The sequence below is a fragment of the Clytia hemisphaerica genome, unplaced genomic scaffold (genome assembly GCF_902728285.1).
Source record: "Clytia hemisphaerica strain Z4C2 unplaced genomic scaffold, Clytia hemisphaerica genome assembly, whole genome shotgun sequence".
Classification (NCBI taxonomy): Eukaryota; Metazoa; Cnidaria; class Hydrozoa; order Leptothecata; family Clytiidae; genus Clytia; species Clytia hemisphaerica.
In genome coordinates this window covers 2,098,579-2,111,106 of record NW_027103595.1, presented here as the reverse complement: position 1 = coordinate 2,111,106, position 12,528 = coordinate 2,098,579, and the positions used below count along the sequence as shown (strand labels likewise).

General features: G+C 35.3%; 1 protein-coding gene across 1 annotated transcript in view; it reads right to left on the bottom strand.

The window, feature by feature from the left end:
- The window catches only part of LOC136801773 (dynein axonemal heavy chain 5-like), a 48,773-nt gene that overhangs the window by 13,178 nt on the left and 23,067 nt on the right, over positions 1 to 12,528 (bottom strand). The window contains 2 exon segments of the mRNA XM_067058440.1: positions 11,287 to 11,376; positions 12,171 to 12,323. Coding sequence (XP_066914541.1) covers positions 11,287 to 11,376; positions 12,171 to 12,323 — 243 coding nt within the window.

Here is a 12,528-nt window from a genome sequence, read left to right as displayed (position 1 = left end):
CTGTGATATCAGCTAAAGGCGGCAAATCTCTGGACAAAGGAAATATAGCTTATTAAGCATCCTCTATAAGGAGCACGAATCCGTTAGTGGATGCCAGCAGCCTAGTTTGCGAGGTGACGGGTATGTCCGAGCCGAAAATCGAAAAACGACCCTTTGAGAGACAAGATTTTGGTGGTTTTGGGACCCTTTGAGAGACTTTTTCCTAAATTTTGGTCCATTTTTTCCGAATTTTGGTTTGATTTTCACCAAATTTTGGTCAAAATTCTTGGAAATCGTGACCCTTTGAGAGAGAAATTTTTGATTTCTGTGATTTTGGGACCCTTTCAGAGACTAACTTTTGAATTTGTACCCCTTTGAGAGACTTTTGAGGAATGAGAAAAGGTACCCTTATGGCTCGCACATACCCGGCACCCATTTTGCCTAAGTACCCCCCCCCCCGGGGGGTAGTCTAACTTAAATTTTGAAGTACAACTTTTTTAATGCGTTCCAATAATTCTCAAGTTACATAAAGCGAGGCATGAATGATTGTGACATTACACATGATCTGGCACATTCAGCGAGTTTTGCTACCTTTTTATGATTTCATCAGTAAATTTAGCAACACTTCGCCACAAATGGCGAAAACAACAAATGTCTATTTTCAATCCCACTTTTCATGTATTTTTTTCACTTTTTGAAAACTGGATTTCGACTTTGCAAGCTCATCACTCTATAGCTTCTGGATCTAATTTTAAATTTTATACCCTAGAATTTTATTACCCTAGAAAATTTAGACTTTCCTCTTTTTTAAACCTTAGCTCTAATGAAAGTTGTGTTTAGCTCAAGTTGCCAAACGTTCAAAGACTTATTTGCATACTTCAACTTCAATTTAGTGGAGAGTAAACAGGCTGGAAAAATTTTTGAAAGTGAATGCGTCGGGGTATCCAAATCCATACACTGAAATAATCTTTCTTTTAAGATCTTCGCGCAATGGAAAGAGCAGATCAATCCTCAAACGACAACGAACGTGAAAATTGAGACGATAAAATCAAAAACGACAACAGCAAAGACAACTAGTAAAAGACCTAAATGGCCCTGTCCTGAATGTGGAAGTAAACCTATCTTTCTCATCAGACATTTGGTGGATGTGCATGGCTGGACAAATAAAAAAGCTGAAAGGTAATTTCGCAGTAAACCATTTTCCATTATTTTTTAATGTTTACGACGAAGAAAGCTCTGATAAGACCTACGGCCATGGACAAAAGGTTGTAGATATTTAGAAAATGCAGGAATATTTTTCAAAATAAGCTCTTAAAACCCATTTCTACCAGAGCCAATACTGTTTTTATTGGATTTGGAGAGTTTGGGTGACTAGGGTTAAATGAGTTTTGCGGTGTCGCTGGAGTTCACCAGTTTTCAGTCATTTTCAGTGATTTCCTCGGAAGTCCAAAATCAACAAGGATTAAAGCCTCTAGCTTTTTCTACCAAATATTCACTTGTGGTTCATTTGGGGAAATTCCCCAAGTGTCAAAAAGGGAATTTTTGAAAAGGGAATTTTTGAAAAGTCTACAAACCTTTTGTCCAAGATTGTATTTTCAATAAAACCTATAAATTTTGATGGAAAATGAAAGACTTTTTATTTTTAGCATAAGCGTATGTTAAGGATATACTTTAGGCGTACAAACTTTCGCGAGCAGAAACTTTCGCGATCTTCGCGAATTTTGGCCTTTTTCGCGAAAGTAAATGTCTTTGAAAATTCTTAACAGGGTGATTCGCGAAAGTTTATGCTCACGAAAAATTCTTAAAAATATTGAAAATCTAATAAATATCCAATTTTAGCATATCCTCTAATGTCTTTTTAATGTCAAAAAGCAACCGTCTTAATCATATTTAAGGAATATTTTTCACTTTTAAGGTAATTTTTATTCGAAAATCCTCATTTTTATCCAACGATTCGCGAAAGTTTATGCTCGCGGAAAACATTTTTTCCTAAATTTCGCGAAAGTAAATGTCATAAATTTCGCGATTTTGCTGCCTCGCGAACGTTTCTGCTCGCGAAAGTTTGTACGCCTAAAGTATTCTGTCTGAGTTTGCTGATACATATGCATACCCAAGCCTGACTAAGGGGTAGTCATTTGCTTATAAAAAACATCTATGGATCCAAAAGTTAAATATACTTTTCTTGCACTTAATTTTCAAACTAGTACAATGAAAGTTTTTTGAGACCACCCCTTTTCATTTTTACTCAAAAACACGTTTTTAACAATGTATATTTTTTTAGTTACAAAGCTGCCAACGGACTAAGAAAGACACGAAAAGACAAAAAGGACACAACCACAAGACAGTATACCAAATATATATGTCCGCTTTGTAACATCGTGCAACAAAGAATCCATGACCATTTGAGGGTTGGAACAAGTCCTCACTTCATCAAAACTGATGAACAATACCGCGAAGTGTTGAGTAGAAAGGTTCTCCATCAAAAAGAATTGCACATCAAGATCGCTCCAAAAAGAAACAAGAAAACAATGCAACCCCCTATCGCACTTTGTTCGCCTGACAACGTATCAGATCGATCTGAGCCTAGCGTCGGGCTGGAACCTCAAATCTCACCTCGTTCACCTGACAACGTATCGGACATATCTGAGCCCAGCGTCGGGATAGAACCTGAATTCTCACCTCTTTCGCATGAAAACGTATCGGACATATCTGAGCCCAGCGTCGGGATAGAACCTGAATTCTCACCTCTTTCGCATGAAAACGTATCGAGCGCCGGCCTGGTACCACCAATCGCGAATCCCTCAAAGGAAGAAGACTTTGACAATATTCTGGTGATATTCTCAAAATACCTAAAAAGTCGTTCTGCTGGCAAAAAGAGTGACAAAAACGCCGAAGACGAAAAAGGTCAAATACGACGACTGGCTGAGTGGTGTGCGGAAAATCACGGGGTGTCATATCGAAATTCATTAAATCTTGAAAAAATTCAAGAACATTACCTTGATAAAAAATCAAAAGAAAAAAACCACCAACCGGGTACAGTAAAGTCATACCTTTTGTCTTTGACCCATTTCATAGACTTTCTTTCCCGGTCTATTGCTCACCCTAGATCTCCAAACGTGGTGAGTGTTGCGCCTGAGTTCACCATCGAGTACTTACACATCTTCAACACGGAGGTTTCAAAATGGAGGGAATCTCTAAAGGGAGAGATCAGACAGAGAGAATTGGAAGTTATGTGCGAAGATGGTGAAAACATAATTACGAAGGAAGAGTTTCAAAATGCTCTTAAATCAGAGTATTGTATCGCGATCCGAAAATGTATCACAAAAATTGGAGAGAATTTCAAAGAGAATCCAAAAGAATACAAGACAAAACGAGACACATTTACCAACTGCCGCGATATCTTATTCTTGATTTTATGTGTCCCAAACATTGCCAGGTCAGGAGCTGTAGCTAATATGACACTTGATGAGTTTACAAAAGGGAAATGGACGGCGAGCGGAAAATGGAGAGTGATGGTGAAAGATCACAAAACAAAAATTGAGTACGGCCCCGCAGACCCCTCATCAGACCCGAGAACAAGGCACTTTGTGAAACTTACATCAACATAATTAGGGAAAATATTCCAGGCAAAAAAGCTGCCAGAGTTTTTATTCATTGGAGTGGAACGAAAATGGCCTCTGGGGGGGGTTAGTACTCAAATATACAGTGTGCTTAAGAAATGCACGCCGTCATTGTTTCCGGAAGATCGACGAGCCAGTACAACTCTTATTCGCAAGAGTATGGTTACTTATTTCTACCAAAACCATCCTGAGATTCCGAAGAGACCTTTGAGCTGGTAGAAAAATATATTTTTGGTGATTCGTTAAACGACTACATGTGGAAAGGTGAAGCGTCAGGCCCAACAAAGAGAACTGCTGCGGCAGACAATAATGTTGAGAGTGGTGATTCTGACGATGATTTTTTGGAGGACCCAGATTTCGAATCAGATGCAATTTTTGATTCTAAAGCTTCTAGGGCTGTATGGGATTATGCATCTGAACAGGAACTCATTGATGTCTTTGGAAATGGCAAATATGAAACTTGGACCACTCCTATAATTATGAAGTATAAAGGAGAAAATGCTATCTTGAAAAAATTTACTGCCAAACAAATTTACGACAAGCTTAAAAAACTCAAAAACTCAGGAAAGATTGACGACGAAGAAGTACAGACAGAGACGAAAACGAAAAAACCTAGACTAGTAGACTTCACTACGGTTCAATTACTAACGCTAGGCGATTTATTCAAGAACCAAATCAACGGACGAGGATCGATCGTTGCCAATGACGTCATCGAAAGAGTGGAAGAAAACCCAACTGTTAAAGAAATGTTTAAATCCATAAAAAGAGATTCGATTGTGAACAAAGTGCGGTATTTGAAAATGCAAAAACAGAAGAAAAAAAAACGTTAAACTAGATGAAATCGTAGCCTTTACTAAAAAATCTGTTCAGATATAATTGGCAGTAGAAGCAGGATTCGGCTATTCATCGGTTTATTAAAATATCCATTAATCCTGTTAGCTTAAAAGCCGTAAGTGGAAAAACACCCTCAAATTTTCATGATTAAGCTCTTCAAAAAGGATAATCTAACCCCCGTTTCTTGTTAAAAGTCAGAGAATTCACAGAAAACTGCTACCAAGGGGTATTGCAGGACCCATATCTTACGAAAGAGTTGTCGTCAGCCAGTACATTCAAATGGTTCTCTTGATTCTCTAAAACAAAACAAAAAATATTCACAATTGTATTTGACTATCAAAAGTTACAGGCATTCTTACAGGCTTTTTTTGCTTCCATTGCCAATCATATGTGAACACACTTTATTTTTAGTACCTTTTTGGTATATATTTTTGCCTGTTACAAATTTTCGCGGGTACTTAATTTAGCGAGTTTTTAGGTCAATTTTCGCGAAATTTTTACTGTTTAAATTTTTCAAAATTACAAAATCGCGAAATTAAATACACGCGAAAAAATGTTTTAAATAGGCTGAAAAATGCAAAATTTTCACTTTTTCAAAATACCTAATTTAGTGAATCGCGAAATTTAATACGCGCGAAAATATATACCAATAAGGTAGTCATTATAACCCAAAATAAACTTCTGTGAGTTTCACCAAATATTTATAATTTTTTTTAATGGTGCTAATTCTGGTTTTACCTTTTTGTACAATTTATTTTTTTAATGATTCCATTAATTTATTTCCAATTTATTTCGATGATGTCTACTGTCTACTAGGACTATTATTTCAAAGCTTTAACAAGTTAGGCGTTTTTTTTATAAGCATAGGGGTATTTTTTCTCAGCTTCATTATGCTTAGTGAAATTCTATTTTTGAGCCTCAAATATGCTTATGCTATGCTTATGTAATGACGTACTTCTTTTACCCTGTTAGTTTTTTTTGACCTCAAATAAACACAGTATTTTAGTAAAAATTCAATCTAACATTGCCAAATTGAATTGTCTCTGATTTTATTTCTGATAGATTTTGAATTCAATCTTTTGATATTTTGTAAACTGAGCCTCAGCATATGCTATAAGCCAATGCATAAGTTTTTACAAGATTCGAGCCTGGATATGCTTATAAGCGTTATGCTCATAAGAAAACGTGTACGGTCAATAAGCTATATTTGTCATCATTATTTTCTTCTCACATTTATGGTGTTTCAGCACTGTCAGTATATTGTTAATTATCTTTGAATTTGTGTCCTAATCTTTCAATTTTATGTAATTTATTCGAATTTCAGTTTACAAGTATCATCTCAAATTCTATGTTAACTTTGTTGAGATTTGTAAAGAAATTTGGGCCTAACCCAAATTTATAAAAATATAGCTCAAATTTCAAGCATAATTTTGATACTCATTGAGCTTTCAAATTAACATCTCCAATGTTAGCTCAGTTTTATAATACAGCTTTTAATTTGAATTGCACTTTTTTTCAGCTTTTACTCTTTGTTTCTCGATTTTCAAGGTGATTTATTATTTCTTTTTAAAGAATTTTGTCCTAACTTCTTTCATTTATGTTAATTTATTCAAATTTAAGTGTTTTACAGAAATCATCTCAATTTTATGTCAACTAAAGAGTATTAGCTACTATCTCTTTATTGTGCTTCAGCATATTCAGTGTTTGTTAATTATTTTGAAATTTTTGTCCTAATTTTGTCATTTAATGTTAATTTATTCAAATTTAAGTGTTTTACAGAAATCATCTCAATTTTATGTCAACTAAAGAGTATTAGCTACTATCTCTTTATGGTGCTTCAGCATATTCAGTGTTTGTTAATTATTTTGAAATTTTTGTCCTAATTTTGTCATTTAATGTTAATTTATTCGAACTTCAATTTTATTTTTAAATATTTGCCAAAAATTTCGGAAATTTTTTCAGTTTTTAAAAAACGTGGACCGAATCCAATTGGAAGTTCAAATTCAAGTCTAATAAAATTCGATTCTCACGGACCTTCTTTATTAATTGGAAAAAATAAAATTGCTCTTTGTTTCTTAATTTTCAAGGTGGTTCATTATTTCTATAAGTTGCAAATAGATTTTTGTATTAATTCTTTTTCATTTCATGTTAATTTATTCAAATTTAAGTGTTTTACAGAAAGCAACCTATATCAGTAACCATCTTTTTATGGCGTGTCTGCATTTTCAGTCTATTTGTTAGTTAATTTTGAATTTTCGTCTTAATTTTGCCATTTTTTATTAATTAATACGAATTTATTCAATTTCTTTGACAGAAACCCGCTATCATTCCATAAATTACGTCACGAACATCACTTGCCTGTTTTCAAGCAATGGCCGTGGTGATTATGTCTATTGAGACATCAAATGATTTTTTCATGAATAGAAAGCAAATTTAAAGAACCAAGTCAATACGAGGCAAGTGATGTTTGTGACGTAATTTATAAAAATATATATTTTATGTCAACTTTGTTTAAATTTGCAAAAAATTTTGGTAATTCCTTCCAGCTTCCAACATATTAATTTGTTTTTCAATAACACAACTAGAAGAAATTCCAAGACTTGAGCTCAGAAAAAGTGGCTAGACTTTCATTCCATTTCGATTTCTTTATGGTGAGATGTTATCTACCTTAAGTGGATAAATTTTGGCGCCAAAATTTCCAAATTCGGCAATTCGCCAAATTAAATCCCGGCCAAATTTAACAAAAAAAAGAATTATGTGAAAAATCACAACTTTTTAGTACTGTATACTTTGAGTAATTTTCACCCATTTAAATGTGACAAAATTTCCGATTCGCCAAATTAAATCCCCGCCAAAAATTGTTTTTCGGCCAATCGCCAAATTAAGTCCACGCCAAAATTTATCCACTTAAGGTGCTATCCATTCAGACTCACACTAGTTCTTCCTAGTTTTTTTAAAGTAATCGGATCATATTTTTACTCAGACTTTTAATCATGTAAGATTTTTCTAACATCATTTCATATTCATTTATATCTTATCGTCATTTTGAAAATACCGATTATCTTGAAAATCATTGCTATGAATACTTTATTTAACTCACCCCCAGAAGTTGGGCCGATACATATTCTTAAGATTTTCTTTCAAATTCCCTAAGCTGCACTCATATCTCTTTGGAGAAGCTTCAATTTTTCTTCTTTTTAAGTTTATTCTCGAGCATTTCATGTTATACCTAATAAAATTGTCAATCTTTTCGACTTTAGACCATAATTTATATTAAAAGAGTACTGGTATTGTTAGTCAAGTTTTGGCCACTAGATCAAATTTCAAAATATCTAAAGGGCTAGTTTTTTTGCTGACGTAAGCATATTCTGATTTTTTTTATTTTTGAAAGATCTTAAACTAGAAATATCTCAAAATCTAGTGGAATATTGCTAAAAACCAATAGTCAGACCCCCTAAAAGATTACAGTTTTACTTGATCTTATTATGGTTTTTGTTTAAAATTTGGCCTTCCACCTTCACACGTACACTGAAGTTGAAGCCCAGGCTTTAGCACGTTAAAGTTCGTAAAGATAAAGGCAAAAATAATTAGCTAACGGCCCTCTGCAAGGAAAGTTCATTATGGTACTCTTCTAGTTATCGGGTTGTTCATTTTCGCTGCGGCTCATGGTAATTTTTTGCATTTTTTAGCAATAACAAAAGCGCAGAGTACCGAACTGAAAGTTTGCACCCTTCTCCTATTACACTCCCGTGTCACAGACCCAGTGGGACCCCCTCCCCACTGGAAAAATCGGCCGAAAATTTGTCCTCGGTGAGAAAAATACCCTGAAATTTCATCCCCATTGAAAAACTACACTGAAATCTCATCCCCACTGGGAAAAGCATTAATTATGGGAATTCTCACTGGATTTTGGAGCTGTAAACAATAAAATTTAAAATTTTTCATCCCTATTGGCATTTGGCTCCTTCAATCTATCCCCACTGGGTAATAAAAAGTTCTCACCGGGTCACTGAGACAGGGGTGTCATATTGTCAATTTCTCTAAATGCTGAAAATTTTTATTTTAGTTTCAATTTCAGAGAGGTTGAACGTGTATTTTGCAGACCGATTTGTAAAGTACTAAGCTCACGTGACTGTATTTTCGGATACTTGTCAATAGAATTTATCAATATGTGGACTGAACTTCAAAGAATTTTCCTCAGTCTTATCACTCTTAATCCTCATTTGGAGGCTAATGTTCCGGTCTGTGAAATAATTGAACGTGCGTAACGCACTGGGCTCAACTTCAGTATTTTCCCAACCCAGCTGGCACATAATGTTGTCTCAACGTTCATCTAACATTATATGGACGTTGTGAACGTTAGATAAACGTTGAAATAACGTTGTGTGCCAGCTGGGAACTGACTCAAAAGGCCCGATTGTAAATGCTCAAATAATAGGGTGGAGGAATTCCTTTAAAAATAACAGGCTAAACGGACTTTCAAGCGCAAAAATTTTCTCTGATTCAAATTTGTATCTAAGCGAATTTTTGAACTCCTTAGGCTCCCCCAAAGTTTTTACCTCGTTTTGGCGTAAAACTCGTCCCCAGGACCCAAAAATCTAAACTTTCAAAAAATGAAAATAAACACCGAACAGACATTTACCCAAAGAAAAAATGTGCCAAATTTAAGTTAAATCCGACCATTTCTGAAGTCTCCAGGCTGCTCCAAAGTTTTAGCCCCGTTTGGGCGAAAAACTCGTCCCCAGGCCCCAAGAATCAAAATTTTCAAAAAATAAAAGACACATCCACATATTTTACCCAAGAAACAAGTGTGTCGAATTTCAACCCAATCCGACCATCTTTTGAAGTCTCAAGGATTCCCCAAAGTTTTAGCCTCGTTTTGGCGTAAAACTTGTCCTCAGGCCTCAAAAATCAAAATTAAGAAAAAAATGACAAAATTAAGAAAAAAATGGAAAACACTCTCCAGATATTCACCCAAGGAAAAAGTGTGCCAAATTTCAGCCAAATCCGACCATTTTTGAAGTCTCCAGGCTGCCCCAAAGTTGTAGCCTCGTTTTGGTGAAAAACTCGTCCCCAGGCCCCAAAAATCAAAATTTTTGAAAAATGAAAAAAATTAACTCCAGATAATTTCCCAAGGAACAAGTGAGCCAAATTTCAGCCAAATCTGACCATTTTTGAAGTCTCCAGGCTGTCCCAAAGATTTAGCCTCGTTTGGGCGTAAAAACTCGTCCCAGGCCCCGAAAATCAAGATTTTTGAAAAATGAAAAAATATATTCACCCTTTCAATAATATTCAAGCACTAGTCAAATTTGAGTCACGGAAAACGATACATCAAGCAAAAATTAGCATCTAGGGTAGTGGCTATCTTAAAACCACCCTGTTCGTTTTTGAAACCTTCTGATCACGATGATAAAATTGGGTGCTCCATAGGATTAAAATAACACCCCCCAAGGTACCAAAGATTACCTATTTCGATAAAATTATCAATTTTACGATTATAAATAGCAGATAGTGTCATTTGGGACAACATTGACAATTATTTCTCATGGATTGCAATCAAATTGCAAAAACGAGGTTTCAATAACGAACATACCAGAATTTCAACTTGAAAAATTGGCTAAAAAAATTTTTTTTTCGCACAAAACACCACATATTTATCAAAGTGGTTATATTTGGGTCCTGAAAATTGAATTGGATCAAAAAGAAAAATTTATTTTTTTGTCTTTCTCATAGGTTTGAAATTTGGGTCTAGAAGCGTTTCGCATATAACGTAGGGCATCTTCCAGGCAAAAAAATTGACCGTGATTTTGTGAAATTCCCAAAACATGACGAAGTGAATTGACTTTTTCTCTGCTCAAATTTGAAGATAAGGACCCTGTTGAGGCTACCAGCTGAAAAAAATTTGCAAATATCTACTCACAAAAAAGATTCCACTTATGTTCGCTTTTGAAACAATTTGTTGAAAAATCACCTGGAAAAAAAACTAAAGGTCGCGGGAAAATTTTTTTTGGTGTCATTTCGAAAATTTAGAGTTCAAGGAATTCAAAAAACGAATCCCCGCTTCATTTTGAAAAATCGTTCAAAAACTGTAGCCGATAACATTTCATCGCTGCGCGTTTCAAAATCGAACAGAGATCCACCTGCTGCTGATGATGATGATGATGATGATGATGATGGAGTATACACAATAAGCAACTCCAGGCTTTTAGGCCTTAGCTCTAGTTTAGACGACCAACTTTCTGCCCTGCATATTCTAATTGTTAGAGCAGGCAAAAAGTTACTCTCAAAGAGTGAGAAGAGTAACAGTTTTACGCTCAGAACGAATGAAGATATAGTAGCCTAGTTTGTAGTGACTGTTCATTGGTCAAGTAGAAGGACAATCATTCGCAACGGGCCATCAGTCGTTGGGCCACCAATTATAATATTATACTTCACGTCATACTAGCTTTACGCAAGGACCTAAAACCCCCGTGACTCATGAACTATTTGATAGCGGCAATAGGTTGAACCGATATTCTCCGATTGGCCAATCGAGGTTAACGTTTACGAATATTATCCCAGCTGACACACAATGTTGTTTTAACGTTCATCTAATGTTCACAACGTCCATTAACGTTAGCGTTAGATGAACGTTGAAACAACGTTGAGTGCCGGCTGGGATCAATGTAGGTAGAACCTTTCAACGCATGGAGCTTTTTATTTACTATGGAAAATTTGAAAGGTGTATTGGTTATCACCCTTGACTCTGTCCGACTGCCAGCGCCGTGATTTCTAATTCTTCATGGGTAGGGCCTATCCCGAATGCATTCGGAGGGCTCATATCATATCTATACATCTTAGAAATTAGACAAACCTCTGGAGTGTAAGAAGGGTTGGGCAATTTGGTTGTGATGTACATTGTGAAGCCATTCATCACGTCTACTTCTTTGTCACCAAGTTTCACCTGCAGTAAAGAAAACAAAAATTCAAGATTAATCTAAATACGTTTGAGTTTATCGACCCAGTGATATTCATTTGGAAGTTTATGGTGGCTTGGATCACGAGATTTACGTTTATTTGGCCTGGTTTGACTACGATTAAAGACCCTGCCTTCCAACTTTAGGGAATTTTCAGCCTTGATCCAACGACGAAGATCATCAACGTTTTTATTTGCACGTTGTTTGATAATGTTTTGGCCCTAGTGTTTAATCATAGTCATAATAGAAAACACCGGTCTGGTGATGTATTTTTTTAATTTATTGTCAATTTTCTTCACGTTACCATTTTCGATTCTTGGGATGATCAAAAAATATGCAAAACAAATATTTTTTATGTACGGGAGCTCTAACTTTTAACAAAAGACGGAAACAAAAGCAATGGTTCAATGGTGAAAACGATTGCGTAGTCTCAAAATATTTATATTTGTTTCAACATTAAACATATTTTAAAAATATATGATTTCCCAGTTAACTGAGTTATGTCTCTTGTTGGTGATTTGTTCTTTTTCATGACCTATTTCAGAGCATCCCCAAATTGTTAGAATTTATCCTTTCTTACAGGGGTCGCAGCTCCACTTTGAAAGTGATAAGACCATGGTATGCGGACTAAGGAAGCGCCACCATGGTTTACGCCGGCGGGTAAAGTTTTTTTTTATTTTAACCCTTCTAGATTACCTAAAACAGTTTTGTTTCAACGTTATTAAACAGATTTGGCTCAATTAGTAAATTTTCTTTTGTTTTGAAAAAATGCCTGTCTTACCTTGAAACTACTTCCCAATTTAATAAAATTCTTTTCCAAGATATCGAGAACTGGATCAAGTTCTTCGCCAACATCTTCAATGAGTAAAGGTCGTCCGAGAGATAACGCATCTTCAAGGTCTGTCCGAAAATATTTGTGGTTCAGTGAAGTGACCTATATAAGAGAATGATTCAAGTTAATTTTCCAAACAAAGGCTAGTTTGGACCTGATTTACAGTCAGCTCTCTCTTATTCGAATCTCTATTACTCGAATCTTTCTGTAATTCGAACTAAATTATTGGTGCCCTCAGCTAGAAAGTGGTAAAAATTACTCTCTGCAATTCGAATCTTTCTGTAATTCGAATTTTTCTCTAATTCGA